The sequence below is a fragment of the Gavia stellata genome, chromosome 11 (assembly GCF_030936135.1).
Source record: "Gavia stellata isolate bGavSte3 chromosome 11, bGavSte3.hap2, whole genome shotgun sequence".
In the NCBI taxonomy this organism is placed as follows: domain Eukaryota; kingdom Metazoa; phylum Chordata; class Aves; order Gaviiformes; family Gaviidae; genus Gavia; species Gavia stellata.
In genome coordinates, this window is record NC_082604.1 from 16,295,169 (window position 1) to 16,316,148 (window position 20,980).

Genomic DNA, 20,980 nt, shown 5'->3' on the forward strand with positions numbered 1-20,980 from the left:
AGGAGCCGAGGCTGACCAGAGCACAGGTAGTTCCCTTACCGACCAGGGCACAGTCACACAGTATCTGAACGTGGTGGGGAGAGCTGGGTGCTGGTAACAGCCCATCAGTAGTCCCAGGCAAGGGAAAGTGGTAAATAATCCGGGCAGACCAGTCAGAAGCAGAAGGAGATGAGGACAAGAGGCAAGGCTGCAACTCATGTCTAAAGGTGTCCATCTAGGAGACAGTGCTAGAGGCAGGTACACACCTAAAACGTGGCTCAGACAGGGACTGAAGGCTCAGGCCTGAGCTTAAATGGAGCTCATGAACCCAAGAACAGAGGGTGTGGGTGAAGGTGAGGCTAGTGAGGGTAATTAAGGCCTATTAGTGTGCCTAGGGCCCTGCCATGTTGGTCTCTAAATCTCTGGACAGTTCGCCTGAAACCCTTTTAAAAACAGTTCACTCATTCTCATGGATCAAGGTCAATGTGAGAAATAGTTGTACACTGTAAACAGTAGTTCTGCAATTTTTAAAGCCTCATTGCTTTAGAGCTTATTCAAAAACTTTCAAGAAATCATTTCATGCCTTGATAATTATCCGCCAATGTAAAGTCCAAGTCCTGAGTTGCAAGGTTGATTCTGCAAGTCAGCTTTTGAATAATTTTTCTCTTTTGGAATAATCTACAATCAATTGGCTCAGAAGATTAATTCCCCTCGGGATATCAAAGAAAGTGTGTTTAAGAACACATCCTGGTGTCTGCTTTGCATTTTTTCCTTTTTTTTTTTTCTGTTTAACTTCTCCCTTGTAATATGTAAAACACATGCTGATGTTACCACAGCAGCTGAAACTGTCTTGTCAGACTGGTGTAAGTTTCAGTCACATGATATACTAAATGCTTTCTCTTCTGTGACTATGTTTATCTAAAGGTGGTAAGTGCTTCATTCTAACATAAAATAGATACAAAATATTATCAAGCTGGTGCCTTCTGTGGTCTGAAACAGTATCAATGAAGGGAGAATGAGAACATGATGGAAATTCAGCACATCAAATGCAACATGATTTATGGTCAAAGTTCCAAGCTCAGAAGCAGTGATAACAGAATTCTATGATGGTTTGCAGATCAGCTTTAGTTTGCAGTGTTTCAGTTCTGGGACCCCAATTTGAATTTTTTTCAATCCTTTAGCAGTGATATCAGCTGCCAAGAGTAACAGTGACGACATTCAGCATACTGGTAGTCCGTTTTACACTGACCTCTAAGCTCCCAAATTGAAGATTGCTTTTAGAAATGTAACTTTTACTTCCATGTCTCTTCCTGCAGGTAAAAGCAATTTCCTTTCACAACTCCTAGAACATAAGGTCAGAAGAAATCATTAGCTCATGCATTCTTCCCTATATTTCAGCGCCATTCCATATGTCTCACCTGTTACCCTAACATGGAGTCCAGAGCTGTGCCTGTAGGCAGTTGGATGAATGCCCATATAAACAGCAGATTCAATTCTTGTGTGCTGTATCATGGGAAAGTGGGCTTGACTGAAGGTGCAGTAACCTAGCTGGCATGTTTGAACTCACGTGCTTTGGAGGAGACTGTGAGCTCTGCCTGGCAGGTTTCTTGGTATGGACAATGAAGGAAGGCCTGGAGGCTGCTCTTTAGCAGTGGTGTAGCCTTAAAGCCTTTGGTTAAATCAAAGCAATTAATTTCTTAGGGAGATGAATATGTAATGGACCATGGGCAGAAAACAGCACAGCCTGAAGCCCCTGCAGTGGAGGGGAGGAGGGATGAAAGGGCTACACTCAGACAATCCAAGCAGCACTCCTTGCCACCCTCTTGCTGATAACTGCCTTTGGTTTTATGTCAGGAGGAGGCAGGAGAAGTGGTGAAGAAGGCTTTGGATGTTATCACTATTGCTGTCCCCCCAGCCCTGCCAGCTGCCTTAACAACAGGGATCATTTATACCCAGCGGAGGCTGAAGAAAAAGGGCATCTTCTGCATCAGCCCACAGAGGATCAACATGTGTGGACAGCTGAACCTCATCTGCTTTGACAAAGTAACTGCTATGTGGTGGTTACTCTCTTACTAGTAATGGGAGCCACGCTAGGGGTGGGAGAGTATGGGTTTTGATCAAGCATTTCCATTGTATTGTAGAAATACTCTGACCAATTTTGCATACTTAAGTTTGTGTCATCTGAACAGACACTGTGCGAATTGTTGTTTTTCTTGGAATCTAGGAATTGGCTGGTAGCACTTTTGCTCTGCACTGTGCTGGCATTTTCTGGACAGTAACGTCTTAAAATAAGTCTCGCGTTTTGTTCCTCTTGGAGCGCTCATGTGGGAAGTTAATTTAAATGTACATTTTAACTTAGACTGGCACCTTAACAGAAGATGGCCTGGATCTTTGGGGCTTGCTGCCCTGTGAAAGAAACTGGTAAGGCTCCTTGACACACCAATGGCATTTAAATTTGGTGGGATAGTGACTGGATTCTCCTCCTAGACATATGAACAAATCTGAAAGACAATGTCAAACAGCAGTTTGAAGTTCCCCATGTTTAGATTTCCAATATTATTTCTATAGCCTCTGGAAAATGAGTTTGTTGCCTTATCCCAGTGGTCCTGCTCCACATGAAAAGATGCAGCCACTGTCGTTAGCATTTGGCAAGCATGCCCAGGCAGGGTAGTCTGCAGTAGACATACTGGGTTAGATCTCAAAGCTGCAGCGGTGCCCCAACCCTTTATGACAGGAAGTCACTGTTACCCATGAGATTGCTGCTCAGTTCCTTCAATGCCCATGTTTTTGCCCATTTACATTTCCAGAAACGTGCATGCACAAAAATGCTCAAACTTACATCAGCCTCACAGCTCAGGAGCCATTACACAAGCCGCAAGGAAGATATTTTATCATAATCTGTTCCTCTGTCCATCCCAATGGACTCCTTAACTATGCAGAATACACATATTATGAGCACGTGTATCTCAGCCTTTAATAGGTGCATGACAAATAGCTCATGGGGGAGGACAAGTCCCCAGAAACATGCTTGTAGTCTGACCACAGGATAGGACTTTAACGGTCCCCTGACTTAGGATTTTTTTTTTCTTTTAGTCATATGTTGTTTGGTGTTCTCTGATGATAATTTTTATGTTCTCTTTTGTGTTAGCTTCCAGGATATTCACAGCTTCCCTGTGGACCACAGCCTGCCCTGGGGCCCAGTGTTCAGAGCAATGGCGGTTTGTCATTCACTAATTGTTTGGGAGGGCAAGATCCACGGAGATCCACTGGATGTGAAAATGTTTGAGGCCACTAACTGGGTAAAGCTGTGCTTTGTTGTTATGCAACTAGTGGTGGGGAGTTTTGGTGTTCTTGCAAAGGAGAAATGTCCCAAGCGCTCCCATGCAAATAGCCACTTCCCACACAGAAGTAAAACAGCTAAAACCCAGAAGAGATACCACATGCTTTTGGAGAAATGTTCCTTGTTTCTGCCTAGAGCTTTCACCTAGGGATACTATGAGTACTTAGCTTGTTTGACTGGAAATGGTGGATATCATGCAAACCCCACTGGGGTATTAACTCTGACTGTGGCTGCTGCCAGATAACAGGAAGTCTCAGATGTGACATATGCAGATTAAGACTGCTTTTACAGAGCATGTAAAAGATTTCTGCCAGCTTTGAACTAGATACAAGACTTTGACCTTTGTTAGAGCTCTGTCAATGTGGAGATATTTCTACCATCTTCAGATCTGAAATCCCATGCCCCTATGAAAGCACTCTGCTTTCAGTCTCTGTCGCATTAACTACAAACAACCATCAGTGTTGCTATTCACTCTCTGATCGGTTGGGGGGAAATGAAAACTAAAAGGCTGCAAATCTGAGATGGATAAGAGGAAACCAGCCCATAATTACCTGCTGGAAGGTATAGCTACAAGACATTGCTGATGCAAGATAAGAGATTCAGGGCAGGATTAGCTAGTTACATGGGTGACAACATCTGTACTTAACACCTGTCTGTTTTGTATCTGCAAAATATGTAAAACAGCCAAGTTTCAAGGAATAAACTATCCAGTTATGACAGGAGTTAGAGAATGTTTTTCCCCAGGGGCATCATCTTGCCATCTCAGCCTTAGGTAGACACCCATCAAATCTAAAAATTAAACAGGAATAATCCTCAAGTTGCGCCAGGGGAGGTTTAGGCTGGATATTAGGAAAATTTTCTTTACTGAGAGAGTGGGGAAACACTGGAATAAGTTGCCCAGGGAAGTGGTGGAGTCACCATCACTGCAAGTGTTCAAGGAACTTGTGGACGAGGCATTGTGGGACATGGTTTAATGGGCATGGTGGTGTTGGTTGATGGTTGGACTTGATGATCTTACAGGTCATTTCCAACCATGGTGATTCTGTGATTCTGTTAAATAATTCCTGTGAAACAGGAGTAATCCGGGGAACTACAGGCCTGTCAGCCTGACCTCAGTGCCAGGGAAGATAATGGAGAGGTTCATCTTGAGGGCGTTCACAGGGCACGTGTAGGATAACCAAGGGATCAGGCCCAGCCAGCACGGGTTCATGAAAGGCAGGTCCTGCTTGACCAACCTGATCTCCTTCTATGACCAGGTGACCCGCCTAGTGGATGAGGGAAAGGCTGTGGATGTTGTCTACCTGGACTTTAGTAAAGCCTTTGACACTGTCTCCCACAGTATTCTCCTGGAGAAGCTGGCGACTCGTGGCTTAGACAGGTGCACTCTTCGCTGGGTAAAAAACCGTCTGGACGGCTAAGCCCAGAGAGTCATGGTGAATGGAGCGAAATCCAGTTGGTGTCTGGTCACAAGTGGAGTCCCCCAGGGCTCAGTTTTGGGGCCGGTCTTATTTAATATCTTTATCGATGATCTAAATGAGGGGATTGAATGCTCCCTCAGTAAGTTTGCAGACGACACCAAGCTGGGCGGGAGTGTTGATCTGCTCGAGGGTAGGAAGGCTCTGCAGAGGGATCTGGACAGGCTGGATCAATGGGCCGAGGCCAACTGTATGAGGTTCAACAAGGCCAAGTGCTGGGTCCTGCACTTTGGCCCCATGCAACGCTACAGGCTTGGGGACGAGTCGCTGGAAAGCTGCCCTGCAGAAAAGGACCTGGGGGTGTTGATTGACAGCTGGCTGAATATGAGCCAGCAGTGTGCCCAGGTGGCCAAGAAGGCCAATAGCATCCTGGCCTGTATCAGAAACAGTGTGGCCAGCAGGAGCAGGGAGGTGATCGTGCCCCTGTACTTGGCACTGGTGAGGCCGCACCTCGAATACTGTGTTCAGTTTTGGGCCCCTCACTACAAGGAGCGTGTCCAGAGAAGGGTGACGAAGCTGGTGAGGGGTCTGGAGCACAAGTCTTATGAGGAGCGGCTGAGGGAACTGGGGTTGTTCAGTCTGGAGAAGAGGAGGCTGAGGGGAGACCTTATCACTCTCTACAATTACCTGAAAGGGGGTTGCAGAGAGGTGGGTGTTGGTCTCTTCTCCCAAGTGACAGGACTAGAGGAAATGGCCTCAAGTTGCGCCAGGGGAGGTTCAGGCTGGATATTAGGAAAAATTTCTTTACTGAGAGAGTGGTGAAACACTGGAATAAGCTGCCCAGGGAAGTGGGGGAGTCACCATCCCTGGAGGTGTTCAAGGAACGTGTGGACGAGGCATTGTGGGACATGGTTTAGTGGGCATGGTGGTGTTGGTTGATGGTTGGACTTGATGATCTTACAGGTCTTTACCAACCTTAGTGATTCTGTGTGATATGTGCCCTTTGACACCATAAAATATTTTTGCTCTTCACAGTCACGTTGTGATGATTAAAATATCCAGCTGATTTGTGGAATACTTCAAGAGCAAAGGATGGTGCTTTCTACATTAATACAAATTCTTATTTATTATTTTCCCATTGCGTCTATGTTATATCTAAATATTTTTGCATATTTAAGTGGATTGTAAAGAATAAAGGATTTCGTCAGCGAGAGGACATAATCTATTTGCTGTGCAAGAGTACAGCAGTATCTTTGTGAAGCTGGTGAAGCTCTGGATTTGATTGCCAAGGGAGGCAGTGTGTTTTCCATTACTGGAGGCTTTTAGTGTGAGATCAGACAGAACTCCCTCAGGAATGAATAAGATACCTTGTTTTGAGGGAAGGAAAAGCTCTAAATGATTCCTTGAGGTTCCTTTCAGCTCTACTGGTGCTGTGATCTGAAACATTTTTGTCTTTCAATACACAGGTGATAGATGATTCCAGTGGGCACCAGATTGAAGGTCAAGGATCCACACATGCCACAATTGTTAGGCCTGGGCCTAAAGCCAGCAGTGTAAGCTATTTGCAAGATTCACGTTCATAATCAAGTTAAACTGTCAGTGTAAGAGTTACCTTTCAGTAGAGAAACGCTTGGTTGTCCTAGTCCAAGACAGCTCTTCCACACTTCGTCTTTCTTGTACTGCCTGCAGAGACATTGCCTGTCTCTCTCTCATTAGAAAGAGGGGAGCTTGCTGGGGAGCTTGCTGCTCACACCAGAAGCAGGGCGATGCTGGATGACTGATTGTCCAGCTCAGGAATTTGCCTGTCCTGGTGGCTCAAGATTCAATCCAAACTCAGCTGAATGTTAAAGATCTCTAAAAGCATTTGGGACTGCAGCAGAGTCTGGTAGCTGATGTCAGACCATTACTGGTGACAGACACCAAGGGAGCAGGGCAGGGGTGCTTTCAGACATCCATTTTCCCTTTGCAAGACTAGTGTAAGACCTAGCAGAGTCTTGTTAAAGAAACAGGACTAGTGAGTTCCTTTCAGTAAATTACATCTAATAGTCTGCTAAAACTGTCAGTGAACTTCTCCTAATGCTTAAGCTAAATATTTCTGCACAAATTTCACCTCCTCTTTAAATATCAGTCCTTTCTGTCCCACTGTGACAAATCAGCCCATTATACATGGTTAACTTCTTACCATGGCCCAAAGGATAAACCTAAAATCCTTTGGCCTGAGTTTAAAATCCTTGCCATAGTATCTAATGCACTTGCTTTTCTCCTAGGCCCCAGTGGAAGGAGTTACCATTTTACATCAGTTTCCATTTTCTTCAGCCTTGCAGAGAATGTCTGTCATTGCTCAGGAAATTGGTGGGGAACAACAGGTCTTCACAAAAGGGGCTCCAGAAATGGTAGCCATGTTATGTAGAGCAGAAACAGGTAACTAATATTTATAAATGCTTCCTAGAAACACGTATGTATAAGTGACTTTTGATGGTGCAATGAAATGGAAGGTCCGAATGAGATTTCTGGGTCTAAGACTTTCTACTTCAGCCTAAAAAGTTAGAGTCTCTCTGTTGTGCTCCAAGCCTAAGGCTAAGCTCTCATACAGCCCTTCTCAGCAAAAAAGGACTGCTAAGAGATAAAAGCAAGTACCAACTCTTGTACAAGGTGTGCAGTCTCTACCAGAATAGATATTTGGAAAAGTTGTCTACTGGTCCAGTATACACCAAAAAAAGTTTTCTTTTTTCTCCAAGCCTTGGAAGGGCAGCTAGAAGAGCGCAGCTCCTTCATGACACACTGGAAGAAGGTAAGTCTTTGCAGAATAGTTTAGGATCCTAAGTGCAAAGTGATAGAGGAGAAGCAATGATTTTCTTATTGAGCAAAGTTCAGTTCAGCAGCTTTCCTTGATGTCCTTGGCCTATTGGTAGACTGTAAGTGTATTTGCTCTCTGGGACAGGGACCTTCCCTGCTCCAAGGCTTCATTTTATTAGAAAGCAGTCAAATGCCCTGATGAACTATCTTTTCCTCTTTTGCACAGTCCCATCGAATTTTGAAAGCAAGCTTCTGCTCTACACAGTACAGGGCTTTCGGGTCATCGGACTGGCATGTAAATCTCTGCAAGCAGGGAAGCAAGCTACTGATCTAACAAGGTAAGCCATAGACTACTTCTTATCAGTCACATTCAGCCATGGGCCAATGGTGCCTCACATAGTACCATTACCACAACACCCCTGCCAAGAGCAGGGCTGTAGTACAGAGTTTTGTTAGATTCAGGCCAGAGGGAATCTGATTTAAATCTGGTTATAGGTCTTTCTGAGAATAGGTAGAGGGCACTTCACTACCCCATGCTTATAGCACATGCCCAGAATCCTTACACATTTCTTTACTTTGGATCAACATAGGAAGTAGAACTCTAGTACACTCTGAAGTCTAGTACACCGCTCCCTCAGTCCATCATTTCTACCAATCTCCTTGCAGATTTATCGAGGCTTTCTGCTGAAAAGAAGTCTCTTTTTTTGCTGTTATTCTGTCTCCTTGATTAAGCAAAGGCAGCGGATGACCCCCATTATACCGCCCGTTCTCTAGCCCAGTCAAAGTCAGCAAACTGTCTGCTGCTGCTGTCTTGGTTCAATCCTTTAGCTTTCTAGCTTTAGCTCTCTTTAGTTTCTAGAGAAGCCAGCAAACTCTTCTGCTATGCTAGTGGTATTAGTTTTCCACAAGCCTCACACAAGAACACCTACACAAGAATCCATATGCTTTTACCCAAATGCCTCTAGCTTTTGCCCATAATACTCCAGAAACATCAGTTCTGAAACATTTGTGGATACTTAGCATCTGCTGTCCTGTCTGTTTACTAGCTGCAAGTCCTAATCCAGATGGAGCTCAGTTGCTCTTTCACAGGGCTTTTTGCTTTGCCGAAAGGGCCAATGACACTGAGGCAAAGTGCAAATGGTTTATTTAATTCTTGTGACAGGTGTCATAATAGACCTATCCAACCCAATGAGCAAATGTGTGTGATAAGGCCCAGATTTTGCAGTTGTGTGTGCAGTTATAGCATGAGTGATGTATATACTGCCAGGAGAAAAAAGAAAACTGGAGGTCAAACACAAGATCTGCTATGAAAGCAGTGACTATTCAGACACCACCTGACTCAGCTACTCTGACTGCCATGCAAGCGTTTGGCATCACCTCCTCCTTACTACAGTGGCTAAAATAAGTGTTTGAAAGCTTTTCTTTTTTTCAGACTCTTCAGAGTCAACCTGTCTCCCTGACAGACCTCTAGTTTATGACTCAGGGATGGGATTGTTTAGCAAATCGTGTTCTCAACTGCATGTGTTCAACTGTAAACGAAGCAATAGCACAGGTGTAAAGAAAAGAGTAGGAGAGAACAGAATTGGAGTTCCCACATGGTGTTTGCTCAGGTCCTACTGTCAAGAGTAGCAGATACATTTACTAAGGTGTGATTCTTTGTTGTACAGTCCTTAAATGAGGACTAGTGTTCATGAACTTTCCAAATCAGACCACCATAGTTTGGGAATCCTGCAGGAAATTCAGGGTGCTTTTTCATGCTTGCTAAGGATGATGCATGAATGGAAAACAGTCCAACTTATCCATCAGACTTCATGTTGGTATGTGGAGCAGGTAGGTTGAAATTGGATCTTTTTTGATTTGGTAATTAAGCAAACATGAGCTGGAAGCTGGCTATGTACTGAACTCATTCTTCAGAACAAGGGAAGAAGAGAATAGAAGGATGAAAAATCAAGTGAAGATCCTCCATACGCAACCAGCACCACTTGCTGCCAGTGGGAAGCAAGCCCTGCTGGTGTTGAAATAGCACCACAAAAGACAGACAGCCTGGGACTGCTGAAAGCTAACAAGTTATTTTAATTCTTTTGAGTTAGGTGGGATGGTTAACTGTTATAATTGGCTATCACCAAATTCAATGCGAAAGTAGGCCAAAGGCAAAAAGAATAATTAAATCTGTCTGTCTGTTCTTCACTCTTAGGGAGGAGGTGGAATCTGATCTGACATTCCTGGGTCTGCTGATAATGGAGAATCGATTAAAGAGGGAGACAAAGCCTGTCCTGGAAGAGCTCAGTGCTGCCCGCATCAGGAGTGTTATGGTCACAGGTATCTAAAAAGGGTGGATTATTTATGTGGCCACTGGCCAGACAGGGAGTTCAACTATGTTTGAGTGAACAGTCTGCTGCTTTGTCACCACGACTGGTAGGAAGGCACAGACATTTGTATCTTTCAGACAATTATAGTCCAAGAAGCATCTGTGTTGTAATAATGACGTGAGCTGAACCATGCAGGTTTATGTTCCTGACAACTTTATCAGGCTGTGTCAGATAGCTAACTCTTAATCTGTTCCACTTTCACCACAGATCAGAGCCTTCCTGTTCCTCTGATGCTTTCCAGTGAGTCCATTTGTTCTCCCTGGTAAGGTTATCAGATGGCATGCACGAAGACTTGTCATGCAAGATCCCCTCTTTATAGGGCCTCATTAAATCCTGTTGTCATAAATGAGCAGAGATGGAGCGTGGATGCCAGGACAAATCACTGAACCTTATGACATTTGGTAACTCATGCCTACCAGTCCCTATTTATCCCCTTTTTTTCTTGAAGGGCTGGTTTGGATTTGGATAGGATAACCCCCTGTTCTTCCATTGTCCAAAGACATTTTTCCAGGAGCCACACAGATCTTGTCTTTTTGGGCTTTGCCCCTTTCAGCACACATCCTACACCAAAGTCATCTAAGGCCAATTGATGAGAATCCGTGATACTAGCAGCAACTTAGCATTGAATCCCTTATTGTTTTTTGACGAAAACACATAATCTAGGAGCACGTTCCCCATCTGGATTTCTTCAAGTTGAAGATGAAAATATTTCACCTCCAGATGAGAATGAAAATACTTCATTTCCAGATGAAAATACGTCTAATTACTGAGACAGACCTCATCTGCAAAGTTTTGATTTTTATAAAAAACTTTCTTAGGCACAAACACTGAAATCTTACTGATTCTTGCGGATATATTTGAAAACTCGGAATTCAGGAAAAGGCTAATGATTCCTCCACAAACAATTCCTCATTGCAGAAATTTTTAGATAACATTCCCCTTGATTTTTCTAGGTGACAACATTCAGACAGCTATAACCGTTGCCAGAAATGCTGGGATGATTTCTCCAACAAACAGAGTGATTCTTGTGGAAGCAAACAAAATACCTGGATCTTTTTCAGCATCTATAACCTGGAAACCACTAGAAGAAAACAAAACTGAAGATTACGGAAGCCTGGTGAGCATATAAGAAGCAGGTATTGTGCAGCAGGAAAACAAACTAAGCTGGAATGCTTTAAATAATGCAGTGGGATTAAGCTAGTATAACAGAGACCAGTCATTCGCCATTGTCTGCATGTCAGAATGTTATGTGCTAGAAAAGTGTTTAAAATGCAGGGATCTTTATAAAAATGTACTCCCCTAGAGCTTCCTTCGTAGCTTTAGTATTACCTTGTGAACGTGTTTTTGCTAACTGCCTAACTAGGTTTGAGAACAGTTTTGCAGAAACCCATGAAAGATTTGTTTCTAGCCCTCATGCTTAGCTGATGCCAGTTTAAAGCATGTTTCCTTTCCCTGCAAGGCAAATTTGATAGTATAGATGTGAACTTAAAATCTGTGGAACTTCACTGAATGAACCAGCCCTTCTCAAGCAGGTAGAGAGTTAGCACTTCCCCATACCTGCAGAATTAAAACACAGATTAACTGTCGAGAAATTACATAAACGCAGTGAATCATAGACTAGCTATGCTAAGAAATTATATTTCATCAAGCATCTCCACAAAGAAACTGAGACAGAGACCAGTTACTCTCTCCTTGAAAAGTATGTCTGAAGGTGCTGACCCTTCTCTGAGAAGTATTAGAGTCAGGCAGATGGTAGGGAATCTCTGCAGGGGCTGCTTTCTACCAAAGCTCAGCCTGCGCAGTGTCTTCACTGTATTTCACTGCAAAAAGGCATGCCTAGCTATGGTGCCCATATGCTCTCTCTAGCCCCTCTTACAGTGCAGCCCACCAGATTGGCACTGTTGCATAAATTCTATCAGATGTGGCAATGCTGAGGGCCAGCTTTTAAGACATATGAAGCACCTAGTTCACACTGAAATTAATGGCATTATATGCCTAAATCCCTTTACAAATCCAGGCAAAGGCAATCGACCTTGAACCCAGGTCTCCCAGAGTCTTCAGAAGTGCTCTCCCCATGGTATGTCCTTTTCTTTGTTTGTAGCAGTGCTTGTGTAAATGCACATAATAGCTTTTGAGAACCTGGGAGCAGCACTCGTTCTGTCTTGTTTTATAGGAGGATGACAGTCAGACTGAACGAAGAATCAGGCTGGCATTGGGATCAGGCCAGTATCATTTTGCCATGAGTGGAAAATCTTACCAAATTGTAGCACAGCATTTTAGGCACTTACTTCCAAAGGTAAGATCTGGATCATTTAACTGGATTAGACTTGCCATTCAGTAGATTCGGATTGTCCTGATATAATTAGCTGAAGAGATCTGTACCAGGACATTCTAACCCTGAAATACTTATGGGCTGGATGAATCTTTGATACTAACGTATGGGGAAGGATCTGAAGATCCCTGGATTTTTTCTGCACATGAGAGGAGCAGACCTGCCTCATGGTGTGAGGACAGGACTTAGAACATTTGTGCCCCTATGCCTGGCCCTTGCACAGCACTGATTCTGTCATGTTTTGGAGAACAGTAGAAAACATGGTATTACACAGCATGCAATCCAGCACGACTTGTCTGTTTTATGGAAAGGATAGTCTCATGAATTCTCTTCTAGTAAATCCCTGCCTGGTAATCTGTGTTCATCAGGTAACTCAAATGACACACCAGACCTCTTGTCCTTATTGTGATTGTTATTTTTTTCAAAATATTAATTAAGATACCTTTTATCTTTGATCATCAGCCTTTCCTGCTTTAGAGTCTAGCACCAGTTGTTTGGAAATGTCTTTTTGGTGGTTTCTATTTGAGATTATCACTGAAATCAGTGTGACTCTTACCTCAAGTTCTTAAAAAATCACTTCTTTTTTTCCTCCTTACAGCTCCTGCTGAATGGAACAGTTTTTGCTAGAATGTCTCCTGGTCAGAAATCCAGCCTTGTAGAAGAGTTTCAAAAGCTAGAGTAAGTTCATAATGAGCACTAAGAGTTAGGAAGTGTTTGATGAATTTCCAGGCTTGAAAAGAGTCTAGTAAGAGCAAGCTTTTGTCTAATGTAGCGTTTCCTGGAAGGGCACAAAACTGAAACTTCTACAGACATACAACTTGGCAATTAAATTCCAAAAGCCTGTAAAAGAAGAGACACTGAAGTCCACATTGGTTTGGCAACCCATCAAAGTCCTAACACTCCCATGATTTCTGGGCCTGAAGAAGGGGCATTTGTCTACCCAAGATTTTTAGGAATGTCTCCCAGCACTGCAGCTTCTCTGATGCTAGCAGTCTTTTTACTGCACTATTGCTGACTCAGTGTGATGGGTTAGAAAACATGGCAGGGCAGTCTGGATGGATATGCCCTGTGCTGCTCACAGTCATAGAGGTGTATATATATTCCTGAGTCCCAGGTGTCTTATTGCCTGTTATTCAGCTGTTTCCCAAGTCTTTTGAAGACCCCCACCCTCAACTAGCTAGCCCCTGACCTTGCCCTAGAGCAGAATAAGATTTAGGCTGTTTCAGATTATCAGCCTGATGTGAGCAGTTGTGAGCACCCCAACCATTGTCTTACCTCCCTGGACCACCATCAATGCCTCCCAGTGAGAACTTCCCCTACACTGAAATCCAGGCCTCAGCAGTAAAAGACACAAGTGAGTCAGCTACTGAAGCACTTGGCTGATTTTACTTGGATGCTGCAGATATAAGGATTTACTTTTAGGCCTCATCATTTCATAAGGTTATTTCAGCCTCAAATATCCTGTTAAGCCCATGTTCTCCTTCTCTCTTTACTCCAGCTGCCTCTGTCACTCTCTGCCTTCTCCAGGAGATTCTGGCAGGACTGGACCCCAAAGCAGAGTCCCCATTTATGTCTATTCCCAGTGAACATGACATACCAGTGCCTGCAATTCTTCCTTTCTGAGCAGGGCTCTCACCATTAGCCCTTTCCTTTGTTATGATTGACCTTAAACCCAGTGAGGGTGGGAGACTGAGTCTGTTGTAGTAAACATAAAATTTCATGCTAATATATTCTTCAGTCTGTCACAGCAGAAGCTCTTTATTGTAGGTACATCCGAGTGCAAGCCCAAGGCCCATGCACAGTCCGGAGTCCTGGGCTTGTATTTCAGTCTTTCAGCTTTCCAGAAGGGCTTTTAACAAAAAGCTCGCATGACTTGCATAAATGACTTGCATGAAGGAGGCTCTGATTCCCTCCTGTTTACAGATCTCACTTTCCCCAGTACTGAATGTACATCACTTTATTTTTTAGTTACTTTGTGGGCATGTGTGGAGATGGAGCGAATGACTGCGGGGTAAGTGAAAATTCTTTACCATATATTTATTTAAAAAATGAAAAATGAATGCAAGGCCAGTAGAATAACCCAAACTGAGCACTTGCTGGAGATGGGAGTGCTCTGCTTATTCACGGAGCAACTCTAGTGGCAACAGTACTGATTCAGGCCTGATCCCACAGCAGGTCCTTACCATGCAAGAGCTGTCCTAGGCAGAGATTGTTGCAGTTTGTGGTCTCAAGGACTGATTAATTTCCATCGCAAAAAACACCAGAGGATTCTCCAAATCCTCCACTGAGGTTTCTGTCAACATCTTCAGTGTCTGGGGGTGGAGAAGACTAGGGTGGTGAGGAGTTTCCATGGGGAACAGCTGTAGCCCTACAAGGTTTTTGTAAATGCACAATTTTAAAGTGCAAGAAAGTTCTTTTTTCCAAAAGGAAGGGTCCATGTTCAGGAGGGACCTGTAACTCCCTTCTGGGCAGGTTCAGTTCACACCATGACTTCACACATCCTTGTGGCAGTGATAGCAATGCCACCTAGGCAGTGAAGCACTCACTTGTCCTAACAAAAAGTCCCAAGGATTCTCCTGGGGGAAGAAAGCAGAGAACCTAGACTCTCTGCATAAGGTGTGACTGCAAATAAGTGCTGACAAAGGAGGCAGAGCCAAAACTGCCTTCTGCAGCTGGTAGTGGATGGCTTTGGGGTCTATGGAAAATGGACTTTCCCATGCTGTCATCCCCATTCTTCTTCTGGACCCGATGCCTCAACCACATCCCACTGGAGGAAACTTTTGGGTGGAGCACACCCAGGGAGTGAAGAGGGACTGCTGTTCACAGCACGCATCCTGTAATACGGGGTCACTTCTTGGCTGACATATCAGTTGCTGCGTCTTCCTGGTTTGTGAGTGCTGAAGAAGAATGTGACTTTCAGGCTTTGAAAGTGGCGCATGCAGGGATATCACTGTCGGAGCAGGAGGCATCTGTGGCTTCACCTTTCACATCCCAAACCCCCAGCATAGCATGTGTGCCAGAGCTAATCAGGTAAGCATGGATTTTTGTTTCCTCTTACATAAAGGAGACAGTTCCCACTCCTCTCAAATATTAGTGTTGGGTGTTCCCATCAAGCCAGAATGTACATATCTAGAGAAAAATAAATGTCCGTGACTTTGAAATTGCCATTTGTCTAGTTCCCATCTGAAATTCCTTTAAGACATATTAATTCCCTCAAAACTACAGAAGAAGGGCATCTACAGCTGAGCTTTATGTCATTAACAGTTTTTTAAATGGAAAAGAAATAGCAAAATGAACAATGCTCCATAAAGCTGAATCAAATGTCCACAAATCAACCTGTACACTACTGTTAGGCCCTGCCTTTGGTACCCTATGCAAGCAAAACATTAACATCTGTTATGCCAGAGTCCTGATTTTGCTTACTGGGTCAGATGAATAACCAGGCAGAGTGCATTACCCTCGTTGGATACTATATGTTCACTGCAGGAGGAGAGGATTTGTTAGTTTGAACTCACTGAGCAGCTGCTTGGCTTTGTATATTTTTCCTCATATGGAGTTGTTACCTGCACTATTAATGCCTGCAGGAAAACTCACTGGGGTAAATCATAGTCTTGGGAAGAGAGATGACTGGAATCAAGCCCTTTTGCTTGCAGCAAGGTTTCTGCAAGTGAAGATTTTACTTTCATTCAGGCCAGATCTTATTTATTTTACCGCCCAGCAAGATACTGTCAGAGACTTCTCTACTTGTGACACTTGTGCCTTGTTTTTCAACAGCTTTTTGAGAGTACTGGCAACAGGAGCAGACCCATCACCTAATTGCTGTCCTTTATTCATGTCTTCACACAGAGAAGGCCGTGCTGCCCTTGTCACTTCCTTCTGCATGTTCAAGTACATGGCACTGTACAGCACCATTCAGTACCTTGGTGTTCTCCTACTGTACTGGGTATGTCTTGGGAACATGTTGGTTAGAACTGGATGAGCTACTACTCCTTTGTAGGAGAAACATGGCATAAAACCCTCAATAAAACTAGGGTATGGAGCTTTACCTTTATCTGAGCTGCAAACTTCTGTGGCGTGGTCATATGGTCCTCCTGTACCCTCAGCTGAAAACTGGAAAGATTCTTCCCATTAACTTCATCCCGTGGGCTCAAGATCCAAGCTGGGCAAAAAGAAGGCTGAGAGACTGAACAGTATTTTGGATGAGGGTATATGTCTGTAAAAAGGGAGAATCTGGCATAAGCATGTGCTGTTGCAATTTATTCAGCATTTAAAGCATGAATTAACTTGACAGCAAGCAAAATCCCCTGGAGTGCCTTAAACCACTTTTGCATGTCTTCTTCCCAAATAGAGAGGAGGCCTTTGCATTCAGAAGTCACCCAGCATTGAGAATGCACATCTCTTCAAATAGCTTTCTTTTTTACTGCATTGAGTGAACTGGAAGTGTCGTTAGTCCAAACAATGCACAAAATGAGAGTATTCACTGAAGGCCCAATGATGACAAATCTATTGGCAGGGTGGTGGATTGTGTGCTCCCCTTATCTGCTGAGCAGCATTTCAGAACAAACAGCAGACCATTAGCTCCATGAAAATAATACAGCTTTCTGGAGATGATATAAACAAGCCCACGGCAAATGACTGATTTGTGATTCTTTTTCTTTTTCTTCCTCTTTTCAGCAACTAAACTCCTTTGGGAATTACCAGTTTTTGTTCCAAGATCTGGCAATTACCACTGTAATTGGTGTGACAAGTAAGCCCCTTAGTCATCCTATGTATTAATGAGAGAATGATCTCAAATATTTTTCACCTCCTTGGAAATGCATAATTCTATGTACAGAAAGGGAGAAAAGAGAGACTACATAAAGTAGAGGATGTTTAGATTAGTAGAGGTGGCGTCATCTTTGAGAAAATCTCTGAAATGGGTAATTCTTAGTGCTGCATTTGCTGAGCATGTAGGTTGTTGATAACTGTGGTGTTATCTCTAGAAGGAGTAAAAACAGACTTAATGCAGTGGAAAGTCTATTCAGGCTTTTTCCTGTTGACTTGGGAAGGCAGATTAGGAAGATACCTAAGGATCCATGCCCAAATGAAAAAGTGTAGGGATCGACTGTTTGGAGTCCAACTCATACTTGAAGCTGTGTAGGCAGAAGGCATGAGAGGAAAGAGAGATGAAAATGGAGAAGAAAGAAATGACAGAGGTCAGACAATACAGAGCAGGAAGCTGTAAGCCAAAAATAAGAGAAGAAACCAGTGCTGGAGGGGAAAGAGAAAGATGGGGTTGTTGAGATAGAGTAAATGCAGGGAGAGGTTTAGAAGCAGCAATGGCAAGGGCAGGGGCATGAAAAGCATATAACAAAAGCACATAGCTGTCTTCCATGCCTGCTGGAACACAGGCAACTGGAAAAGGCTTTGATTAAATCAAGCCTAAAAGGGTCAGCCAAGCCTAAAAGGGTCAGCCACAATACCATGTGCCAAAAGCTACCATTTGGAACACCGCATCAAGGCTTTCTGTATAGCTCTTTTACTCAAAGACTGGATAACTTTGTTAAACCTAAGAACAGAGGAAAACCTGTTGGGTCAGCTAATGCAGTCCTCTACCAGCTCAAATAACCAGGCACTAGGTGCTTAGTCCAGAAGGATGCACAAGAACATGGGCAACAGAGAATCCCAAGCCACAATTGACAAGTGACAGAAAGGGAACAGGAGAGCTTGAACATATCCTCATATCCTTGGGCTTGACAGTAGCCAAATAAAATAAAAATCCAACATTTTATTTTCCAAAAATGCCTCATGATAGTCAGATGCCATTAATTAATCTCTTCTGGGGCCAATAAGATATTGTAAGAAAGCTACTCTGTATTTTGTAGTTGATAGAGCATTTTTATGTATTATAAAAAACATTATACACTGTAAAAGTGCTGGACATTGATAAAAGTCAGTAATATACAGCAGCCCTGCTTGTATTTTGGACACGCTAGTAAACATGTCTGTGCATGTTTCAGTGAGTTTCACAGGTGCCTATCCAAAGCTGGTTCCCTACAGGCCTCCTAGCCAACTCATCTCGCCCCCATTGCTGCTCTCTGTTGTACTTAATATCCTCTTCAGCCTCAGCATGCAGATTTTCGGGTTTTTGCTGGTCCAGGAGCAGCCTTGGTATTCCAAGAGCGATATACACAGGTAGGTTCCCTCCGTGGGACTCTGGGTGACACAGGGCAGACCTAGTGGGACAGGTCTGTATGATACCATTGATCAGCTTAACTACAGGCCTGATCAGCAGCTGCAGGCAGACCCTGTGCTTCCCCACAGGGTGCAAACACATTAACTAGTGTTGTCTGCAGGTCCCTAAGCTCTCCAGCAAGTCTACTGTGCAGCACAGTGCATGTGGTGAGAATGCTTCTGTTGAGCACAAAGAGGAGTATTTGATTGCAGGGAAAACCAGGGTATCCAAGTAGGTTTGAGCTCAGGCTCTGCCAAGTGCAGCAAGCTCAACCCAGTGGGTAAGATTGAGGACATTGCCAATAACCTACATCCTTGTGATAGCAGGAGCAAATCATGGCTGTGAGGGAGGATTCCTGATAGTGGTAGTGGAAGCTGGGGGAAATAACCAGGGCAGTGATCATTTGCTGACCAGTGTAACACACTTTTTCAGCGCCTGCCTCTCAATGAACAACCACATGGAGAATTCTTCCTCTATTTCCAGTCTGGGGCTCCATGGGATGAGAGATGGAGCCCATGGGCAAATGGACAATGGCTACAAGAGCTATGAAAACACCACAGTGTGGCTGCTAAGTACCATCAACTGCCTCATTGTAGCACTAGTGTTTTCCAAGGGAAAGCCTTTCAGGCAACCCATCTACACAAACTGTAAGTATGGGGAGAGAGGGAGAGATCTGTGAGTAAGTCAAGTTAAGAGGTCAATTCACTAGGGAAAAATTAAAACTTGAACAAAGTGATGTCAGCCAAAAAAGCAGAAACCCAATACTAGATTTCTAAATGACTGAAGGCCACCTTTTCAGAAGTTTTAGTGCCAGCGGCATCCTGTGACCAGCAGCTCTCTGAGCTGGGCCCACACTTTGTGCTTCTGTACTGCTAAAAACTTGGTCTTGGCATTTGGATTTCTGAAACAGACAAATGGAGTTTGATAAAAACTTCTAAGGAGTAGCAGGAAGGTGGTGTTAGCTGGCAGAAGCATCATGTTACTTAAGGCAGCCTGAATGACACATCTCAAGAAGAGTCAGAATAAGACTTTGCTTTAGTCTTTAGAATAACTCTGGAAATGCCCTGTGCGTGTCTCCCCAAAGCATGCTGGTTGAGCAGTATCTGAGAGAACTCATGTTCAGGGCATTCTTTTGGGCCCGTCTCAGAACACACAATGAAATCTGTGCATTTGCAGAGGCCCTGTTTCCTATTTCAGAACCAGAGACATTTAGCATTTGCTAACTCTATGACCAGTAACTTCTTTAAGGAGGAGACATCAAAGGAGGCAATAACTTGAAGGGGTTGTAGTGAAGTCTAGTAGGTCTGTTCTGCCTCTGAAAGACTGTCATGTGAAGAGAAGATGCACACATGTGATTGTGGCAGTTCTGGAAGTTTCAGTGAGGTGTAGGAGAGCTGTTCTTTTTCTCTGTGGGAGAAATCCCGCAGCTGTCTCTCAGGCAAAGCTCTGTTCAGTTCTTTTTTTTTGCTGAAGAGTTAAATTAATGCTGCAGGTTTCATGGCTTTGCTGTTTTGGTATAGTAATAGTGAGGAGGGGATATTCCTCCCAGACAGCAGAAGAGGGGGTCATTCAGTCTCCCAGAACCAGGCAAAACCAGAGTGAGTGGCTGGGGGGGTGAAGTTCAGTGCATGCCAGCTTGAAGGGAAAATTAATTTACTCATCATTGGAACATTTGCCTACGGATGGGGAGGGCAATAGATTCTCCATTACTTAGACTCTTTAGATCCTGATCGAGAGCAAAGTCTTGATATCACTGAAATTGAGGGCAGAGTTCGTAATCATATCAACAAGAGCAAGACTACATCCTGGACACCTTTCTGAATGCCAGGAGACACTGAGCTCAGAGTGAGACTCACTGGAAGGATCTAAGGCTTCTCAGATGTGAGAAGTCAGATTGAATGTTCAAAATACTTGTTTGGCATTTTAAATCTGTGGCTACAAGGCTTGTCCCAGTCTCACATATAGCTACTTGACTGAGTAGAGCTGGGGTTTTACTCTGTTCATTTTTCTTTTGCTGAAAGTTCCTTCCTATCTCATGGATTTTTTTTTTTGACTGACACAGAAAATGTTTGCAATCTTCTGTAGTAAAGGCAAGCAGCTGAGTTTGCTCATAAACCTGTGGTTTTATTTGCTTGCTCTTGTTCCTTCAGATGTGTTCATACTGGTGCTCATAGTGCAGCTGGGCATTTGCCTTTTCTTGGTGTTTGCTGATATTGATGATCTCTACTCTAGCATGGATGTAAGTATTGTTCCAAGGTGGGTTTTCTTCCTACTGCCAGTCCCATTATAAGTGCACTGGGATTGTTTTTAACAAAAGGCACAGAGTTTTGCAGGCACCTCTAAAGACAAATCAAATTTAAAGAGATGGATTTTAGATGATGGGATTGAAGAATCTTCTGGAAATATGGTAGCTCCAAACTAAGGTCTGTGCATTTGGACACCCGGACAGCTGCACATGTACATTTGATTGTTTCAGTGCATCGTCCATTCAACAGAAGATGGCATCACTAAGCTTACCATGCTTGGTATGTTGAT

General features: G+C 43.7%; 1 protein-coding gene across 1 annotated transcript in view; it reads left to right on the forward strand.

Moving 5' to 3' along the window:
• Nucleotides 1-20,980, forward strand: part of LOC104258683 (probable cation-transporting ATPase 13A4) — a 43,110-nt gene that overhangs the window by 19,496 nt on the left and 2,634 nt on the right. The window contains exons 12-28 of the mRNA XM_059822968.1: nucleotides 1,834-2,022; nucleotides 2,339-2,400; nucleotides 3,128-3,278; nucleotides 6,201-6,287; nucleotides 7,002-7,155; nucleotides 7,757-7,868; nucleotides 9,725-9,849; nucleotides 10,853-11,016; nucleotides 12,073-12,195; nucleotides 12,830-12,909; nucleotides 14,200-14,242; nucleotides 15,152-15,261; nucleotides 16,078-16,174; nucleotides 16,906-16,978; nucleotides 18,231-18,405; nucleotides 18,878-19,092; nucleotides 20,596-20,684. Coding sequence (XP_059678951.1) covers nucleotides 1,834-2,022; nucleotides 2,339-2,400; nucleotides 3,128-3,278; nucleotides 6,201-6,287; nucleotides 7,002-7,155; nucleotides 7,757-7,868; nucleotides 9,725-9,849; nucleotides 10,853-11,016; nucleotides 12,073-12,195; nucleotides 12,830-12,909; nucleotides 14,200-14,242; nucleotides 15,152-15,261; nucleotides 16,078-16,174; nucleotides 16,906-16,978; nucleotides 18,231-18,405; nucleotides 18,878-19,092; nucleotides 20,596-20,684 — 2,049 coding nt within the window. The remainder of the gene's footprint in view (nucleotides 1-1,833; nucleotides 2,023-2,338; nucleotides 2,401-3,127; nucleotides 3,279-6,200; nucleotides 6,288-7,001; nucleotides 7,156-7,756; nucleotides 7,869-9,724; nucleotides 9,850-10,852; nucleotides 11,017-12,072; nucleotides 12,196-12,829; nucleotides 12,910-14,199; nucleotides 14,243-15,151; nucleotides 15,262-16,077; nucleotides 16,175-16,905; nucleotides 16,979-18,230; nucleotides 18,406-18,877; nucleotides 19,093-20,595; nucleotides 20,685-20,980) is intronic.